Raw genomic sequence first — 22,311 nt, 5'->3', positions numbered from 1 at the left:
TTTAGATACTTGGTAACACAGATACTAGTGATATTATTTTGACACTTATGATTTCATATATTTCACAAATTAAGTGCTGCAAAAAAATGTTTCAGCAACTGATAATTATCAGCCACTTATATCTAGTAATAGCAGATGAGAAAATGTATCCAGGAATAATTGCTCTTCCTTTTAATATAATTTATTTTAATCCAACTTATGGATTTCTTTAAATATAAGTTTAGAAGGTAGTTCAATTAAATTTAAAGCAAAACTTTTAGAGACCTACAATGAATTACTTCCCAGCATACATTTATCATATTTTAGCTCAAACCAGAATATTCATAATGTGGTCATTTAAGTTGATTTAATAGAAAAATACTGCCCTATTTAAGGCTTTTGTTATTTGATTATAAGCGTCCATTGAACAAATTTCATTATGAGTCAATCTGAAATTCATCATTGGATCATTTTCTTTGTGGTATTTTCAAGTACTTTAATGGTTTCTTCTCAGACATATGAATCAAAGAGCCCCTGAGGTGCTAAAGGTTTTCTATAGACTGTGAAAAGGGCATTTCTGGAGGAGGTAGACAGAAATGGTAGAGATCCAGGAAAGACAAGTTTTAAATTTAAAATAAAACAAAACAAAAACGTGTTCTCATCATGGGATATCAATTTTCACATACTGGATATACCTTTTGATGGTACATTTTTATAGAATGAGAAAAGTCTAAAGGCTAGGAAGGAATTTGAGAGTCATTTTAAAAAAAATGTTTTATGTTGGGAGCATGGGTTCTGCTGGCTTCAGAAAAAAAGACATGGTCAGAAAAGTAAATGTCTTAAACTACATTCTTCATCTTTCCCTTCTCCTATCCAATAATAAAAACTCTGTGTAAAATGCTGTTGGAGGAAAGTATAGGATTCACATTGGGGGAAGATTTTTTTATGTAGAGACACCTCTAGAAATAAACTGTCTCTAAGGTTTTGGAATTTTGCGATAGAGTGGGAGCAAGTTGTTGAAAGTCTCTTTGACTTACAGCTTGTAATTAAATTGATACATAGACACAGATATACAAATATATATTTGTGTGGGTATTTAGAGAGCTTTAGGAGAAGCAATAAAAGCAAGTAGCTAAAAAGGCTTCAATGACACCGGGAGAATCCATGATTAGCCCTGTCTTATTCTGGGAGTTGGGCTCAGTCACTAAGGGGATGTGAGGAATGTAGGGAGAGAGATTCTATAAAAGCAAATTTATAGGCTTAGCTAGTGGTAAGTTTGGAAAGGAGTATGTTATAGGGCACATCAAAAGTCATCATTGGTTCATCCATTCAGCATTTATTAAGCACCTAGTGTGTGTATTTGTGTGAAAGGGGACACTGTCTTAGATACTGAGGGAGACAAGACAGTCCATTCCCTCTTGGTTTCTAGATAACCATAATGCGTAATATTTCATAGGGTCATAGATGAAGAGTAGAAAGGAACCTCATAGACCATCAACTTCAATTCCATTTTAGAAAGAAGGAAACTCAAGTACAGAGAGGTTCACTTTTTAAGTACATTACAGAGATAGAAAACAAAGTACTATGTGAGGTTTAATCAGAAAAAAGTAGGGGAGTCTTCACAGAAGTATCATTTGATTAGCAGTTAAAGGATAGGGAGACATTCAATAGTTGGGGTAGGAGAAACAATTCACAAATAGGGCAGAGTATGAACAAAAGCATATAAGTTGATGTGCATGACATAAGTGGTAGATGGTCAGAAACTGTAGTTATACAGAAGAACTGAGCAGATTTGTTGAAACATAAAGTAAATGGACATGCATAATTGGGATGAAGATAGATAGTGAAGTAGACCCAAATTGTAGAACTTTGATAAGAATCTTAATGAAAATCAAATAGTCTTTACTTAATAGACCAGAGGGAGCCACCAAAAACTTGGAAGCAGAGGAGCAAAGTGATAAATCCCATGCAAATTCTATCTATCTATCTCTATCTCCATCTATCTATCTATCTATCTATCTATCTATCTATCTATCTATCTATCTCTCTCTCTATATATATATACATATGTATGTGTGTGTATATATATATATATATATATATATATATACATATATATATATATATATATATATATATATATATATATATATATATATATATATGATTTTGGAAGCAATATTAAGGATAAATTGGGAGAGGGGAGGTGTTGAAGAAGAGTGGAGTCAGAAGACCTGCTGAAGGCTATTGAAATAGTCCAGAGACAATGGGAATGGGAGTAAGTAGGAGGGGCCTGATGGAAGGGGTATAGAAGGAGTCGTCAGGATTTGGTAACTGATTAGATGAAACCAATGTTATAAATGTGTGGAACAGTACCATAAACATAATAATGTCAAAAGGAGTAGCAGGTTATAGAAAGAAAGATAATAAGCTTGGTTTTAGAAACTGAAGTTGTGATGATGACAATTTAAAGAGCAGATGTATTTTGGCTGATAGAAGCTACAATTTTGGGCCCAGGAGGGAAAAAAAAAATGATAGTCAGGACTAGGAAAACGTAAATGAGAGTCACCTTAATAGAAGCAGCGGTTGAAACTAGATGTAAATCATTGCCACAGAGGGACAGAGGTTAGAAGGAAAAAAAGAGCCAAAGACATATTCTTGTGGTATGATGACCCCTCCCCTCCACACACATATTAAGGAGCTAAGGGAAAAAAAATGAGTGACCAGGGAAAGAAACAGAGAAATTACAGATGGAGGAAAATAAGGAGTCAGTGGTATGTCTGAAGCCAAGGGAGAAGATAACAACCTGGAGGAGGAGGAGGAGGTAATCACCCATGTAAAAATTGGAGAAATGTCAATGACAATCAAGATTCAAAAAAAAAAATCCACTGAATTTGGTGATTAAGAAATCAAATTAATAAGGATGATAGGATCAGTAGCTTGAATGCAAAATGTTAAGAGAGTGAAATATCAGGACTGTATAGGCATTGGAGTCAAACTATTTTTAAGAGTTTTCACATTGAATGGAAAGCTAGAATTGTGATAGTTGAATGTGTTAGAAGAGACAAGAAATGATTTTTTTAGTACCTTAGGGTGAAGCTAAAGAAGGTAATAACAGTTGTAATAACCATGGGGAGGGAGGTTAGAGGCTGAAATTTTAAAAGATGCTATTTGGGTATAATTCCAGATTGCTCTCCAAAATGGTTGGATCAGTTCACAGTTCTACTAACAATGATTAGTGTCCCCATGTTTTCACATCCCCGCCAACATTTGTTGCTTTCCCCTTTCATCATTTAACCAATCTGGTAGGTGTAAAATGATATCTCAAGGTTGTTTCCATTTACATTTTTTAAATCAATAATGATTTAGAGAATTTTCCATGTGAATATAAATTATTTTGATTTCTTCAATCAATAATGATGCTTCCTGGACTAAATAACCAAAACATCTGTATATTGGCAGGTCTGGCTCTAGGCAGAACAGGCTGATTTATAAATATGCGATATTTATTGAGCTTCTCTGGAGAGATGCTCTTTTCCCCCAAATGTCTCCCTTTACAGTCTTCCTTTGCTACCTGAAATTCTTTGAATTATTGCTTTTCCTTGAACACTAATATGGAGAATAATTCATTGACCCATTACTTTAATGCTGCACTGAACTGGTGATCTCTGTGCTGTGGTTCTTCTTGTCTACCACTGTACATATGATTCTGTCTGATAATCATTCATTAAGTACTTACTATGTGCAAGGCCCTGTGCCAGGTATTATATTCAAAAAAGACAAAAATAAAATGGTCCCTCTTCTTAAATAATGTACATCCTGCTACAGGTGGTGAACACAATCTGAACACAAATTATGTATAATACAGGATAGAGAAGGAAGGTGTAAAATAATCTATGAGATAACAATCCTTTGAAATATATGGGGGGAGCACTAATAACTGGTAGGGGAGGTTGCCTATCTATTATTTCTCACTTCCACTTACTAAATGATTAACCACCTTTTGGACAATTTATCATTCTTTATGGCACTTCTTATGAGAAAGTCATAATGGAAAAAATTCAACAACCCTCTTACCCCTGCCATGGATTTTCTCATTTTTCTTTGTATAACTTACAACTTTCATTCTATAAAGAAGTCTCATTATGCCCATTAATACTTTAGAGGAGCATGAATTAACTTATCAATTTAGCTAGAAGAGAAAAGGGTCTGGGGAAGTAGTATATAGGACAGCTGTATTTTCATGAGGACTTTGAAAAAAAAAAAGGGAGGAAAAGTTCATGATAGCAAGCTGAGCAGAAGGGTAGGCTTTGGTAAGGTCCCATAATGGGAAAGCCTGAGTTTACAGGGAGAGCAGGGGATAATTGGAGTGGCCAATACGTTTATATGTTTGTTTGTTTATTTGTTTGTTTTTACAAAGGCAAACCTATGTATTGTTTGGAAAGCTAGGTGGTACAGTGGATAGAGTGTAGGGCCTGGAGTGAGGAAGACTTCCTCAGCTAAATCTGAATTCAGACATACTAGTTGTGTCACCCTTGACAAGTAACTTAACCTCATTTGTCTCAGTTCCTCATCTTCAAAATGAGCTGGAGAAGGAAAAGTTAAAACAATACAGTGTATTTGCTAGGAAAATCCCAAATGGGGTCACAAGGAGTCAGACATAACTAGAATGACTGAACAACAACAAAAACAACGTATTATAGAAGGGGAACTTGGGAAATGACATAGACTCTATCTGCACAACACCTTGCTTTCTGGTCATCATTTGTAAAGATGATTTACTCAACGACTCCTAACCATCCTTATAACATGAATGCATTTTAAAACATTCTGTAATACCTTTATTTTGTGAAACTTGTATGTGTAGAAAATTATCTGTAAACTTGATGTATTGAAATGTCATTTCTGTATTTGTTATTAAAAAAAGAAAAAAAATATTTAATGGGTTGTAGAAAACTACTATGGATAAAGGGCTAAAGATACATACACATACATATATGTTCTACTTAAAATAACAACATCAAAATATTACCTTAAGGTATAGAGAACTCTTCCATCACTCCATATTCGAAGCAGTCGATTAGGAGTTGTTATCCAATGAGCATCTGATTTTCTTGAATTTCTGAAGAAAGTATCAGGGATCCAAATTTTCCCTACCATGTTGCTATTAAGCATCAAGACTTTCATTGTGCTATTAAATCTCAAGCGACTATCAAACCAAGTTTGGGCAAAAATTATATCTATGGTATATTCCTGAAAAGAAAACCAGAAATTTAAGGGCATATTAGGATTTATTTTTGTTTAATAGCTATCTCTTGCATTTCTTTAATTTGTGTGTATGTCAAGCTCTTCTGCCAAGTCGTAAGCTAGAACTCCATAAGGACAAGTACCTTAATATTCATCATAGTGCCTGGCACATAGGAGGCACTTAATCAATATTTATTAACTAACTTTTGACAGAATCTTATTGGAGCTTTCTAATTTGCCAAAGGCCTAGGTTTCTTAACCATTTTTTGAGTCATGGACCTCTTTGAAAATCTGTCAAAGCCTATCGACTCCTAGGAGTAATACTTTTAAATACAGTATATACAATTCATAAAATTACAAAGGAAAACAATTATAATATATTGAAATAGCTATCAACATTAAAGCAACAACAGAAACAAATAAAGTCCACAGTGGACCCAGTTTAAGAGCTCATTGCCTAAGCCATACATAATGCATACAGCTGTCTCTTAATATATGCTTACAAGATTGTAAATTAAATTGAAACATTTTCCTTTCCATCATAGTATCTCAAAGTTCTTACAAATAACAGCATCTATTGTAGAAAATGACCATTATATTCTTTCACTTTTTCCAAATAAATCATATTCATTTCCAAATAAATACTATTCATGAAAAAAAAAAAGTAAAGTGGTGAATCTGGGGCTAAAATCTTGATTCTCAGTCAATCATGTTTAGTTTGATGCTCAGATTTTATGTCAATTTTAGTAGCAGATAACATGTCTGTTACCTGATAAATATTGAATCTAATTCTCCATTACACCTTGCTGTTATGTTTGCTTCAAGTAAAGATACTCAACACTTACAAATCTTTCTTCTGTCTGTCTCTCTCTCTCTCTGTCTCTCTCTGTCTGTCTGTCTGTCTGTCTGTCTGTCTGTCTCTCTCTCTCTCTCTCTCTCTCTCTCTCTGTCTCTCTCTCTCTCTCACAGTTGTGACCACAGTTTAAGAATTTCTAAATGGGTCACAAGCAGAAAAAGTTTAAGAAGAACTGTACGTGTATGTGTGTGCATGTATGTATGCACGTATGCACATGTTTATGTGTGTGTATGTATGGATATATGTGCGTATTAATGTATGCACATATATTCCATGCAAGCCAGAAATTTTTACCCAAATTTCCCTTTGGGAAAACTAGGCATTATATAATACAAACAAAGAAATATAAGATCCCTTCCATGGAAGAATTATTTAGTAATATAAAAGTAGGTGTATATTTATATACTCAATATGAAGAATTTGTTATTTTTTCATTGTGAAAAATTTCCAGTGTGGGAATTCCCTATAGTAACAAAACATTGTTTATGATTTAATAGATATGTCCTAGGGAATTACATGAGGTACAGAGAATTTAAGTTACCTGTCAAACAACATAGAACTAGTATGACTAGGAGGTGGGTTTTTAATCCTATGCTCCAGACTCCAAACTCAGCACTACCTCCACTATGTCTCCAAGCCTCCTCTCAAGAATAATTGTAATTACAATGGAAAAGGAAAACATTTAGCCATGATGAATACATATGATTTTAAGCAGAATGTTAAGTACATTTTAAGATGCCTTGGACACAGATAATTTCTACAAATAGGACTTATTCTTTGGACTCAAGTTACTATTCCCTATTTAATGGTTCATTGAATTAAGGAGGCCAGTTTGTTCAATTTCAAATGTAATAGAAGAAAATATTAAGTTATCTTTTTTATTGGGAACCATTTATTAACATGGTAATAAAATCCTTACACTCTAAGTTCCTACTTCCTTCACTGAATTTCTACTTGGATGCTTTATCGAGGCTTGGCAATGGCTCTGTATTCATAAAGGCTATGCAACAAATCACCAACTTTGGTAAGTTCTGTGAAACTAGAAAGTCTTGGAGTGGAGGCCTGGTGATGGGTTGTAGATCTGTCATCTAAGGACTCTCATTACCAAGTTCATTGAATGGTGATCTCTCTCCACCACCACCCCCACAACATGTGTGTGAATACTTATACACACACACACACACACACACTCAAGGTAACTTGCAAAACCTACTAAGACACAGAATAGCTGCATTTGGAAGGAAACTCCACACTATGAAAATCATGGATTCTTTAAAAGGTGAAATATAATCCTCCTTAAAGTACCTCATGGAGACTCTTAGTTTTCCAAGAATTAAGTAAAGACAACATAGAAAAAGCGGCATCTTATGTTTTGTTAATGTTTCTGAAAGTACCTACAATGGGCATTAATTTGATGCCTTAGGATTTAGTAAGTTTTCCCACATTGGAGATTTTTAGCTAAAAATTGAATGACCACTTATCAGGCCAATATTTGTGATACACATAAAAGTTTGATTCCAATTTGTTAACCTCTGGGGTCCCTTACAACTCTGAGATACTCTTCTGTGATATTATTTCTAATGAACATAAGTGTTGAAGTCAGTAGAAAAATATAATCCATAGCAATGGTGTCAAACTCAAATAGAAATGAGGGCCACTAAACCATGTACAAGGACCCACGGCCATATCTAGGAGTGTTTGGACCACCTGTGGCCTATTTGACACTTTTGCTCTATAGTGAATCATGGAGGTCACATAATTGCTTGATTTATATACTGTATGTTTTAGGACTATCCAGATCCTTTTGGATTAACTAATGAGAACTTTTTTTTTTTGGTGATGATACTAGAAAAGGAATGTTCCCAAAAGATAATCACAAAGTGGCTACTCAAGTAAATTGGACTATTTGCTATCCCCTAATCAGGCCCTCCACTTTCATACATCTGTGCCTGTCCCATGCCCTTTTCTGTGCCTGGCATATCTGAATTCCCCAGTTTTCCTTAATGAACTCTTACTTATTCTTTAAAGTCTAACCTTCTACATTAAGTGCTCCCTGACTCTTCCCTTCTCTTGTATACCTCATTTAGCACTATCTACATAGGATTATAGGGTTAGAGATTTAGAGCCAGAAGCACGGTGGAAATTGGGGAGGTCTTAGTTCTAACCCGTGCAATTTCATGGATGAGGAAAAAGAGGCCCAGGAAAGTATAGCTAAGGTCATTTAGAGGGCATATGACAAAGCCAGGGTTGAAGCCCTTGTCCTACCTAAATCAGTACTCTTTGTTTGCAGTTATCTAAAGCACTTGGAGAGCAGGCCTAGGGCTCTCAGATGTTAAAACACTTGCCCAGTTTTACTTTTACCCAGTCTAGCATGTTTGTGTGTTTAGGGAGAGGAGACTAAATTAACTCCAGTGGTCCTGACTGCAAAGCCACCTCTCTATTCATTCAGTCATGCTGCTTCTCATCTAACTGTGTATAGTACAGAAATGATTCATATACAAATAGCTACATGTACTATGCCCACATGTATGAGAAGCAATATTGTTTACCAGGTGGAGAGGTGACTTTAGAATAATGATGACCTGGGTTCCAGTGGTCTTATTCCTCCCCCCCTTGCCAATCAAACACTAGTTTTGTAACCCTGAGCAAATCACCTAAGCTCTCAAGTTCTTAAGTGATGGGACTAATCAAGCAATGGGACCTCTAAAAAAGGGTCCTAGAACTTTTCCCATATATTCCCACTAATTTCAGGAAACCAGATCTCTGACATTAATCTGAGGCATCGTGCCCATTCCAGCATAATCCTTTTAACTGCCCTTTCATTGTGGCCCTCATTTTCTGCACCTGGCCCACTGGCCCATCCCAGGCTACTTGCCACTCCTTAATGACATCCAGATCTTCTCACAGCCTTTCTGTATAAAATAACAATTTTAACCTCATCAAATGCACAGATTCCCTAAGAATCTGGCCCACTTGTATTGGCATCACAAATAGTGCAGACTGACTAAGAATCTTGCCCACCCCAACCACTGTCTTCATAACCTCACTTCTCTGACTTAAAGACTTGGGTGGTTGAATTCTTTCAAGGCAGACCCACCCTGTACCATTGCATTTCAGGGTTCCTAGCAACCCAAACCACAACACTAACCAACTCCTAAGACAAGTTTTAGAAAAGGTGCCAAGCCAACCTGACTCAAAAGAGGAAGTTTCTTTCATCTTTGAGTTCACTATACTAATGAAATCTCAGGTCCACTATTTATCCTTTTCCCTAAACACACACAAACATACACACTACATAAAACAAAGAGCATATAAATTATCTAATCTGATTGAATTATTATTATTAATTATTTTTCTTAGCCATATCAATATTCAGTTTCCTATACTCTTGTTCCAGATCTACTTTTTGTCACTTATCAAAATTTCACTATTTGATTAAAACCAATTTGTCCAAATAAAATTGACTTGTAACTGGGCTTCAGAAAGTTGTGGAAAGAATACATTTTTTAATTAAAATGCAGAAGCCAGTGGAGCAGTTACGTTGATAAGAATGACACTAATGCTTTTCATGAAAAAAAAAAGTTATCACATTCAGATGTGAACATTTTATAAGGCACAAGAAATTCTCTCAGTAATCAGAACTCTACATATAAATGTGCTGCATCTACTAAGGGACAACCTCTTGTGATAACAAAATAGAATGGTTTTCTTTAGCCTTTATGTAATTCAATTCAAATGTACATTAAGGATTTCTTCATCTGAGGCTGATGAAGCAAGAAGCAATCCCACTTGCACCATTCTAATTTGCTTTCTCTATTGCAGCAATCTACTTTGTAACAAATATTTTGCATTGTCCTCCACACCTCCCCTATCACATCACCCTTACCCCAGCCACCCACCCCCTTCACTCACTGATTCTGGTACTAACAGAATTCCTTCTTTCTTTTCCCCAAAGATAATTTACTATCAAGTTTATATTCCAGTATAATCTAGCTTGTTATACTCAATGTATATAATATTCTGTTTATCATTCAGGAGATAGAAATTGCTTCCCTGAGAGGAAAAAGCCTTACATGATGGATTGTGTCCGTCTTCCTCAGATTCTGAATCTTAATTTACACTGATAAAATGTGGTTGTGCCATACGTTCCTCAACAGTGTCTAGAGCAGAGCAATAATGATGATGAAAATGATAACAATAATAGTAAATCTTATTAAGCCATTAACAATATCATATAAGCTAATAATACATATAACATTTACTTGTTTTGGGAAAGTATTATTTTATGCATTAGTTCATTTAATCCTCACAAAAACTTTCTATAGTGAGGAAAATGATGACCAGAAAGGTTATGTGACTTCCTTGCTGTCACATAGGTAGTAAATGGTAATCTAGTATTCAAACCCTGATTTTTGGATTACAAATCTAGGACTCTATCTACTACACAAAAGCTTCCTGTTGTCAGATTGTGGTCTCCTAAGCACATGGAATCTGCTTCTAGGAACTCTAACTCCTGTAAAAACAGGAAACCCCAAATACCTATCTCTCTCTCCTCAAATACCTATTAACTTTAGGTCTATGCAAAAACATCTTGTGGTTCCTTCATCCTGAGGATAAACTGAGTGCAGATGCTATTCAAGAAATCGAATCATTCATGCAGTCAACCATTTGACATATCTATGTAAAGAAATCACTTTATCTTTAGATCTCTAACCTGTGCTGGAAGATTTAAATGTATTGTGTCTTTCTATTAGCAATGTTCTTTTATCCTACAACACCTTGCATAAGATATTAGTTTGGGGCCTGATTTTTTTCTAGACCGAATAGGAAGGGAAGAAGGAAATAAACTTTCATTAAGCACCTACTATGTGCCTGGAACTAAGCTAGGTGCTTCCAAGATATTATCTCATTTGCTCTTCACAACTACTCCAGGAAGTAGATGCTATTATTATCCCCGTTTTATAGTTGAAGAAATTGATGCCGACATAGTGACTTGACCAGGTCAAAAAACTAGAAGGTGTCTTTGATCAAATATGAACTCAAGTCTTCCTGGCTTCATGCTCAACAATTTCTTTACTGGGTCACCTACCTCTCTCTAGGAAATCAAATAAGGACAAGGGTGGAGCCAAGATGGCAGAGCAAAGGCAGAGACTTGCCTGAGCTCTTTCCCCAAACCCCTACAAATACCTTAAAAAATGACTCTAAACAAATTCTAGAGCAGCAGAACCCACAAAAAGACAGAACAAAACAAATTCCCAGCCTAAGACAACCTGGAAGGTAGACAGGAGTCTATTGCACTAGGCTGAGAGAGGAGCACAGTCCAACACAGGTGACACCAGTATAGACTGGGCCTCAGTGAGCCCAGAGCAGGCCTTGGGGCAACTGAATCACTGGCAGCAGTGGGGGTTTCCAGACTTCTCAGCCTGCAGATGCCAAAGACAACTTAGAAGGTCAGCAGGAAAGGTCTGTCAGACCTCAGTGAGAGAGGAGTATAGTCCAGCACAGCCCCAGACCCAGCAAAACCAGGAGCAGGTGTTGGGAATAACTGAATCACCAGAGACTGCAGCAGTGGCAGCAGCTGCTTCTGGAGCCCTCAGCCCACAGAAGGTAAGGGGGTCAAAAACTGGTTAGAAGGAGATTAAAGGGGTCTCTTTGTTAGCACTGAGGCAGGACTCTATTGCTTTGCCCCTACTTGGATCTGGTTTGCAGCCCTGGGTGGCAGTCCTAGGGCAAGGAGGAGTATTAGCACAGCAGAACTTGTTGTAGTAGTGGAGAGAGTCCCTCCTTACACTTCCAGGGCAGAAAAGAGTGCTGGTGGTCATTCACAGACCAAAACACAGGCCAGGGGAGGAGTAAACAACTCTCTTTAGATCATACCATCTTGGAAAAACTGAAAACTCACAGGTCCCTAGAAGTATCTCTAAAAACAGCTACACAAAATCCTTGAAGCTTGGGGCAACACATTCTCCATACTGGAAGCATAGCCCTGCCTTAACAAAGGGTTCAAAAGTCAAGTAATAATTTGGGAAAATGAGCAAAAAATGGAAAAAAAAATCCCTAACTACAGAAATTTACTTAGATTACAAGGAATATCAAAATACACACTCAGAAGAAGACGACAAAGTCAAAGTTCCTACATCCAAACCCTCTAAGGAAAATATGAATTGGTCCAGGCCACGGAAGAGCACAAAAAGGATTTTGAAAATCAAGTAAGAGAAGTAAAAGGAAAAATTGGGAAGGGAAATGAGAGTGATACAAGAAAATCATGAAAAACAAGTCAGCAGCTTGAGAAAGGAGAACCAGAAAAATATTAAAGAAAATAACACCTTAAAAAATAGACTAGACCAAATGGCAAAAGAGGTCGAAAAAAGCCAATGAAGAAAAGATGCTTTAAAAAGCAGAATTAGCCAAATGCAAAAGGAAGTCCAAAAGCTCACTGAAGAAAATAATTCCCTAAAAATTAGACTGGAGCAAATGGAAGCTAATGGCTTTATGAGAAATATAGAAATCCTAAATCAAAACTAAAAGAACAAAAAAACTGAAGACAATGTGAATTATTTCATTGGAAAAACAACTGAACTGGAAAATAGATCCAGAAGACATAATTTAAAAATACTGGGTTACATGAAAGCCATGATCAAAAAAAGAGCCTAGACATATTTTTTCAAGAAATTATCAAGGAAAATTGCACTGATGTTTTAGAACCAGAGGGCAAAATAGAAATTGAAAGAATCCACCAATCACCTCCTGAAAAATTATCCCAAATTGAAAATACCCAGGAATATAATAACCAAATTCCAGAGTTACCAGGTCAAGAAGAAAATATTGTAAGCAGCCAGAAAGAAACAATTTAAGTATCATGGAGCCACAATCAGTATAACATAAAATTTAGCAGCCTCTATTCTAAAGGATCAGAGAGCTGAGAATGTGATATCCTGGAGGACAAATGAGCTAGGATTACAACCAAAAATCACCTAACCAGCGAAACTGAATATAATCCATGAGGAGAAAAAATTGATATTCAATGAGATAGAGGAATTTTATGCATCCTTGACAAAAGACTGGAGCTAAATAGAAAATTTGACTTTCAAATACAAAACTCAAGAGAAGCATGAAAAGGTAAACAAGAAAGGGAAACCATAAGGGATTCATTAAAGTTAAACTGTTTATCTTTCTACATGGAAAGATGATATTTGTAACTCTTAAGATCTTTCTCATTATTAGGGTAGTTAGAAGGAGTATGTATAGACAAAGGGCACATGTGTGAGTGGAATATGAAGGGCTGATATCTAAGAAATAAAATTAAGGGCTGAGAGAGGAATGTATTGTGAGAAAGAGGAAGGGAGAGGTAGAATGGAGTAAATTATCTAACATAAAAAGGGCAAGAAAAAAATTTTACACTGGAGAGGAAGAAGGGGCAGGTGAGAGGCAGAGTGAGCCTTACTCTCATTAGAATTGGTTCAAAGAGGGAGTAACATATATACTCAATTGGGTATAGAAATCTATCTTACCCTACAGGAAAATCGGGTGGAAAGGGGATAAAGGGGGCGGGGGGAGGCACACGGAGAGAGAAGGTAAGGCAGATTGGGGGAGGGGATAGTCAGAAGCAAAATACTTTTGATGAGGGACAGGTTGAAAGAAGAAAATAGAATAAATGAGGAGGGGGGTAGGAAAGGATGGAGGGAAATACAGTTAATCTTTTACAACATGACTACTATGGAAGTGTTTTGCATGACTACACATGTATAACCTATATTGAATCGCTTGCCTTCTTAATGGGAGGGGGATAGAGGAAGGGAGAGAATTTGGAAGTCAAAGTTTTAAAAATCAGTGTTAAATTTGTTTTTACTTGTAACTGGGGAAAAATAAAATATTAAATAAAAATTACAAAAGAAAAGAAAAGAAACCAAATAAGTTTGTTTCACAGTGCTTACTACAGTGCTTGGCATATGGTAGGTGTATATATATTAAAGGTGTACTAATATAAATAAAAACAACAAGAATAATAATAACACATTAATACATTTGCATAGCAAAGTTTCCATTTACTTACAGTCTTCAATTTCTATTACTAATTATTCTTAAACCTATTTTATATTATGTAATTTAATTACTTTGTTTTACAAAATAGAATATGGGTATATTGCTATTCCCTATTTTTAATCTTTTGTTAATAACAAATCACACAGGTAGAATCTCCTGTCTTGAATTTTTTTTGAAGTCCAAGTCCAAATTATGCTGAAATTCAATTCAATAAATATTTCTCAAGGGCCTACTCTGTGCCAGGCATTAAAAAAAAAAAAAAGACATAGTCCCTGCCCTAGAGGAGTTTGTAGTCTTAATACTTATAACACAGAGGCTCAGAAAACTTTACAAGATTATAAAAACAAATTAAATGTAAGTACAGTGAATACATAAAGAAATTATACATAAAATATTATGAAAGATGGGAAGGAGAAGGGGAATCTGAAGAGATTATGTCCTCCTTAGAGGCTAGAATAGTTTCTGGGGAAGAAAATGACATCTAAGCTTAATTAGGAAAGATATCAACAGGTAAAAACAAGGGGTAGGAGTCATTTATTATAGAGATGGAGGTCAGTATGAGAAAAATCAGGACGAATTTTCTGAATACTGATATTGTGGTGAGAGAATATTAAAGGCTAGTAGACAAAAACGTAATGTAGTGATTCATTGGACTGAAGCTCTCTGTGTGAAAATCAGAGCAGCAAAGAAATTTTTACTGTGCCTTGTTGACAGTTGCAAATTCAGCATCTCTGCCTCATCCACAAAGGGCTCTGGGGACAAGTAGCACAAAAGCATGTCAAGCTATGTGTTAACAGAAAAGGCCTAGAGGGAAAGAAAGGTATTTTTTTTTTAAATGGATGGATTTTGAATGTAGGGAATGGTATTGGGAAAATGTCATTATTTTCAGTAGTTTTTGCCTTTCTTCTTGAATTTTCCCTGGCTAGAAGATGATAATGATCAGGAACTTTCTACTTTCGGGGATGGGTGGGAAATCACTTTGACTTGTGTAGCATTGGTTGTTCTTCCTAGTTAAAGAGGATGAAAATGGCATCACTATGTTGGAGTCAATGTACAGTGTGTCCAACTGTGATTGATCAGTTCAATATGAGCTCAGAAGGCTTGACCTGGGCACAAATTATCCACATGAACATTTGGAATAGAGATTTCTCTACATTTGCACATCTCATGTTTCTTTTCAGCTATTGGAATTCTGCTTTACTCATAGAGCATGTCTTCTTCTTTGACACAGGCATGCTATGCTGGATGATCCTGTGCCAGTGTCTCACACATCTCATAGTTAATACCAAAGTTCTTCAGAGATACATTTAGAGTATCCTTGCATTGCTTCTTCTGAAGTGCATGTGAGTGCTTACCTTGTGTGAGTTATCCATAAACTAGACTTTTAGGTGAATGTAAATTAGACTTTTGAATAATATCATCAGCCCATCAAGTTGCACTCTCTGCAGCAGAGCTTGACTGATTGGTAGTTCAGTTCAAGCAAGGATCTTAGTGTCAGGTATTTTATTTTACCAGCTGATCACTAATAAAGGGGGCACAAATGAAATAAAATGTACTAGATATGAGGGAAGCAGGACTTAGGTCATGTGTAATTGAAAATATGCCTAATGCTTAGCATTATTATGAGTCTCCAAAGGAATAGATAAGGTGATCTAGAATGACATCTCTGTTTAAGTGGAAAATCAAACAAAATAGAACAGCTAGAAAGGAAACAAAACAAAAAATAAAACCCAGGATAAAGTCTTGCCTTTTTCCTCCTAGGAGATCCTGGATCCAAACAGAGTGCCTAATGCAGAGAATTGAACTTGTGTGTTAAAAATGTATAATGGCTATACAGTCAACCTAGTTAGATTGATTTCTACTATTCCAAAGAAAGTCTTATGATGAGCAAGAGTATAACAGTGGAAGAGCCCAGACCCTGGAGCTGGAGGAGCTGTGTTCAAGTCCTGTTTCTGACAAATCACTTAACCTCTCTGGGGCTTATATTCTTCAGGCTTTTGTGGTCCCTTCCAGGTCTACATCTATTTTGTTACCTCTTTGTAATTGAACTTAAGGATAAATGGACGCAAGAGGGCAAATGGGTGTGAGAAATGATTATTAATAACCAATAATTAATATCAAACAACCAATAATCTGAGTTCTCCCCTATTTCTAAAGTTCCTTTAAAAGTTCAGTCTTTTTCTTCAGGACATTACTGATAATGAGATTGTGTTAACTCTTCTCAATCTTGTTGAAGGCTCCATCCTGCTCAAACTTGTGTGGGGTATGCCTTCTTTGAATTGATAGCCTAAAGCTATGGCTGGTCCAGCATAGAGATAACTTTCCTTATCCAAGAGATACTCAGCCATTCGTTTTAATTTTGCCCACCTCTACCACATTAACCAATTAGATTTGATTGCTGTTTGAAGGACCATCTACTGTTTTGAAGGGTATATAAACTGTGAGTCCTCCACCATAATTGCCTTTGATCTAAGAGAAACAACCACATGATCATTCTTTTATTAATAAGCTGCTGGCCTTATTAATAAAATGGTTAAATTACACAGAAATTATGTTTCTTGAATATTTTAAAATGTCATATGGGGGACCTAAAATAAGAGGTTTAGCCATTGACCTGATTTGTGGAAATGACAACCTATACAGTTAAGAAAGCCACACCAATGAGAAAGAAGATGATGGAAGGTAGAGAATGACTACCAGATGCTTTAAGAGTGAGTGACAAGTAGAGGATATTTGGTTTACTTTATGGCCCTTTTTGTTGGTGGTTGAAATACCGACAAAAGAGGTAAGTCTAAGTAAGCTCTATGGTGACAGTCACATGCCCTACATTCTGACTACTATCAAAGTCTAGGCCCTGGCCAGAGTGCCCTCTACTTGCAACACTCAGTGGGTTGGGTCAATCTCAAAACTACAGAAGAGTTGTACATCTGATTTAGCTACTCCATTGAAATTATACTTCTGGACAAAAACATAATAGAAAACAACAAAATAAAAAATGTTTAATGGCTATCTTGATGAATAAGTAACATACATACAAAACTACAACAAAACAACAACAGAACTATGTTCATGTACTTTGTCTAGAGGAATGAAGATTACAAACTGAGCCCACTAATTTGGCATTTATCACAGAGGCTGAAAAGCCATAATTAGTTGGTATCAAGGTACCCATAAATATAGACTCAGATCATATTTGTTTCCCAACATTTAAAGGCATAACCATATTGTACTTAATTAAAGAAACAATCCTTGAAAAGCTGACATATTCCATCATGTCTTTTCAATATGCATAGTACCATGGATTGTTACTCACATAAATGCAAGTTACCCATATAAATTTGCATTTCATGGAAATACTTGAGACTAAAGTACAGAGACATAGTACACCATAACAATCCTACTTATTTACTAAAGAAGTTTCTGTAGTAAATACAGGAAAAGTCTCTACCCATAAGAAGTTCGCAATCAAAGACAGTAGAGACCATGTGAACCACCAAGAACTAAGGATTTTATGTCTCTGGATGTGACCTTTATAACTTCTGAATTTGTCTTAATATAGCTAGATTACCACATTATAGAATTTATGTTTCAAAAGAAGCTTGTCCATCTAGTTCTGAGTAACTGTGACATCATATTCGACGTACAATCCTTGCTGCCTCAATTAAACTGCCTGCTGAAGCATGATAAAGCCCTATATCTGCAAAAAAAATAATAAATTTGGCAGTAGAGTCTACATTGCATGGTATAATGTTTGTATTTATTTATGTTATTAAAATCCAATGGGAAAAATACATCACTATCCATCTTCCTCATGCAGAAAATTAAGATGTTTTCAATAATAAAATGCTTTTACTGAGCTATTAGAAGGGTAACATATGCATTCCTTTGGGGAGTGTTCATATCACATTTTTACATGACTAAGTTGACTTCTAAATCTACAACCACAACTCTTACTGTTTTTTTTTCCTAAGTGAAAAATTCCCAGGATTGCTACGTAATTTGCATTATTACAATAATTTGAAAATTATTTCCAATACCAGACATTTATTCCTCATTCAAAAATGGCTACATCTCCCAAACTGATTTAATTGACAAACAAAAGATACCAGTTTAAATCCACCATTAAGTAAGTGGGAACAATGCATTCAAAGCAATTAATCAATCTAAAAAAACTTACAAGTTTAATGCCAAGCTGAGTGGGTTTAAGCAGCAAGTATTATAAAGCATAAGGGGCCTTGAAAATGTGTTCTTTCACACAACACTTTTTACTAGAACACCAATCTTATTTGACGCTTCTTTAAATTTTCATGTGGCCAAGTTTTAAATGTTTTATGCAGGGGAATGGTGTTATAGTATCACTGGCCAGGGAGTGAATTTATTTTTAATGCTATATGCAGGAACAGGGTCAGTCATTAGAAATAAAGAGTATAAAGTTGGCAAAATTTGTCTTCACTTCCTAATCCCTGTCCTCCATTGCCCATATCCCCACCTTCATACTTCTAGACACACATCTTTTTTTTTCTCCTTTAGTTGTCATCTAATCACAGAGAAACACAGAAGTCAAGACTTTACAAATTGAAAGGAATGACACAGTTCATCGAGTCTAAACCATACTTGAAAAAAATCCCCTCCACAATATATCTAATAAGAAGTTATCTAGCTTTTACTAAAGACATCTATTGATGAGGGAACCCATTTACTCCTGAGGCACACTGTTCTGTTTTGACATTGCTCTCCTTATTAAAAAGTTCATCTGTTTTTTAAATCAAGTTCAAATCTGAACTCTTTGAAACTGGTACTCACTGCTTCTCATCTGCCATCTAGGATGATACTAAGCAATATAATTGCTTTTCTATAAGTCATATTTCAAAAAAATTGAAGATAGCTACCATAGACTCCTCTGAGTCTTCTCTAGGATGACCATTCCTAGTTTCTTCAACCTATCCTCATAACCCTAAACCATCCTGGTTTTCTTCCCCTGAGCACTATTCAACCTTACAAAATGCTTTCTTAAAATATGGGCCCTAGAATATGGGCCTAAAATATAGGCCACAGTATTCTAGATAAAAGACAAAGTACAGTGGGACCATTGGCTTCCTAGCATTGGACACTATGCTTCTATTTAACTGTAATTACTTTTATATTTGCTTTTTTGGCTACCCTATCACATTGTTAAATCATAATTTTCTTCCTGTCTATTAATACCCCACAGAACTTTTTTTTAGATGAACTAATACTACATCTGGCATACAGTAAACACTTAAAGTGTGTCATCTTTCTATATATCTGTCTGTCATCCATTTGCCTATTTGCTTATTTGCCTATTAATCAATTGATCTATCCATCTTATTAGAAGCAGCTAGGTGACACAGTGGATAGAGCACTGGGGCTGGAGTGAGGAAAATCTGAGTTCAAATTTGGCCTCAGAAGTTAACTTGCTGTTGGACCTTCCAGAATTCCCTAAATCTCTCAGCACCTCGTTTTCTCAGCCACAAAATGGGAATAATGATAGCACCTACTTCTCAGGGTTTCTAAGATGATCAAATTGGATATTTATAAAACATTTAGCCCAAAATGGGAATGATAGAAATGATAAATAATAATGATAATAATAAGATAAACTAAGCTGCTAATTATCTTCCTTTTCCCTTCCCCCAACATATCTACATTTTAATAGAACACTAGAGAGAAGCAAAAGACCTTTGAGGTCCAAAACAGAGAGTGAAGAGTAGCAGTCCTTTAAAGTGCCTGGCCTGGTGCTAAGTGCTGGGGATATAAAGGAAGGCAACACTTTCTTCCCTGTGTATACACACACATAGATAGACAGACAGACAGACAGACAGACAGACAGACAGACAGACAGACAGACAGATAGATAGATAGATAGATAGATAGATAGATAAATGGATAGATAGATAAATGGATAGATAGATAGATAGATAGATAGATAGATAGATAGATAGATAGATAGATAGATATAGAGAGAGGGGACAAATTGGAGATAAAGTCAGAGGGATGCCAATAACATCAAGGAGGAATCCAGTAAAGTTTCTTGTAGAAAGGAGGATTTGAACTGAGACTAGGCAGAAGCCAAGGAAGCCAGGAGTTAGAGATAAGGAGACAAAGGGGTATAGCTTATGAAAAAAAAAAAAAGATGGAGTTGGGAGTTGGACTGTGAGAAACAGCCAGGAGACCAGAGTCACTGCATTTTAGAGTATATAGGGGTGGAGAGGTAAGAACTAAGGTATAAGAAGATTGGGAAGGTAGAAAGGGACCAGGTTATGAAAGGCTTTAAACATCAAACAGAGGAATTTATATTTGATCCTGGACATAATAGGGAGCTACTAGAATTTGTTGAATAGGGGAATGTTATAGTCAGACATTCAATGAAGCAAGATTATTTTAATACATGACTGGAGAATAGACTGGAATAGGGAGAAATTTGAGATAGGAAGGCCAACTAGAATGCTTTTGCAATAACAAAAGCAATCCAGGCTGAAGTGATAGGGGATTGCACAAAGGTGTACCAGCGCCAGAGGAGATAAAGGGCTATATAGGAGAGATGCTGAGAAAGTATAATCCACAGGAGTTGGGAACATATTGAATAAGGGGAGAGGGATGAGAGAGAGTCAGGCATTGAACCTCAAGGGAACAAACCTCATATTGTGTCATTTTAGGCAACAATGTTTGGAGGCATAGATCCTGCCCAGGGACCCTCTAAACCCCTTTACATAGACAGTAGCATCTGACTTGTAAGGGCTATTGTGCATAATATAACAATAAATGATAAAATATTAGGAGAAAACTTCTGTGTCATTTGAGGAAATGTTATCACAGGAAAAAAAAATTTTGGTTTTTCTTTTTTATTTTCTGGACAACCATAATGCAGCAACCTATTTACCAAACTACTTCACATTAATTAAATAAAATGGTTTCTTTTCTGTTTTTATCAAAGACAACTAGTTAATATCTCCTTAATGATAATCCCTCTGAATGGCATTACCAAAAGATAAAACAGATTAGATGGTCAATTATTATTTCCTCAGAGTAGGTTTATTATTGAATTGCACCAAATGTGAGGCAGGTAGGTGGTGCCGTGAATAGAATGCCAGACTTGGAGTCAGAAAGACACTTGCTGTGTGACCTTGGGCAAGTCACCTAAAGCTGTTTGTTTTCCTCAGTTATCTCATCCATAAAATGATCTGGAGAGGGAAATGGCAAACCATTCCAGTATTTTTGCCCCCCCCAAAAAATGGAGTCATGAAGAGCTAGATGCAGCAGACAAACAACAATAAACCAAAGATGTGGCTTCTATACCACTTCCCTGTCATCTCCTCACCGTGCTGCTCCCACCTTAACATCATCCTTATCTCCTTCCACAATGCCTCAGTTCTGATAGAAGACTGTTGATGTCATTTTTTTCCCAATAATCAGTTCTGTATGACACTTCTGACAATTTTCATACCATATCCAAGAGTGTAGCTGCTCTTACCCCTTTTCTGGACCTTCTTTATATGAGGTCTTCCCCATTAGCATGTAAGCTCCTTGAAGGCAGGCTGGCTTTTATTTGTATACCTGAAACTTAGCTTCTGCTTGGCACATAGTAAGCACTTTATCATATGTCTGTCTATCTATCTTCTTCTGTCTATTACTTTTTAAGAATTAAGCTCAATTCTCTGTCATACCACCCTAGGTGCAGATTGGAATCTTTTGCCCAGGACTAAGATTGTCACTCATCTGTAAGCCTTGAAGAACCATCTTAAATGCCCTAAATGAATAGGCAAAAATGTTCTGAAAATTTTACCACTACAAATCCAAGTTTATGTTGCTCTACTCCCTTGGAAGGGATGGTTTCAGAAGACTTCCATAACCCATAATTTCAGGATGATCAAATTATGCAATCACCTGGTAGGAATGTTATTCACCCATACTTTGAATTAGATTGAAGTCACAAGAGAAAAGAACATCTGTGTGAGGAACGAAAGGTATTTATAAGCCATGAACATGAGTTATCTGCCCAGAAAGGATTACTTCTACGGTAAAGTCAGCTAGTATTCCACAAGAATATTGGAACATATAATATATTGCACAGGTTATACATATTAGCTATCCAAAGATAAGCTGCTCCAAATGGTGCAGATCCTAGTACAAAATATTTGTTGGGAAACATTAAGGCTGGAAACAAA

General features: G+C 36.0%; 1 protein-coding gene across 1 annotated transcript in view; it reads right to left on the bottom strand.

Moving 5' to 3' along the window:
• The window catches only part of GABRG1 (gamma-aminobutyric acid type A receptor subunit gamma1), a 101,328-nt gene that overhangs the window by 30,299 nt on the left and 48,718 nt on the right, over positions 1-22,311 (bottom strand). The window contains exon 4 of the mRNA XM_020990714.2: positions 5,012-5,232. Coding sequence (XP_020846373.1) covers positions 5,012-5,232 — 221 coding nt within the window. The remainder of the gene's footprint in view (positions 1-5,011; positions 5,233-22,311) is intronic.

Source organism: Phascolarctos cinereus, unplaced genomic scaffold (genome assembly GCF_003287225.1).
Source record: "Phascolarctos cinereus isolate Bilbo 61053 unplaced genomic scaffold, phaCin_HiC Scaffold_9;HRSCAF=440, whole genome shotgun sequence".
Taxonomy (NCBI): Eukaryota; Metazoa; Chordata; class Mammalia; order Diprotodontia; family Phascolarctidae; genus Phascolarctos; species Phascolarctos cinereus.
The sequence above is the reverse complement of the archived record's forward strand: the minus strand, read 5'-3'. Positions and strand labels throughout refer to the sequence as shown.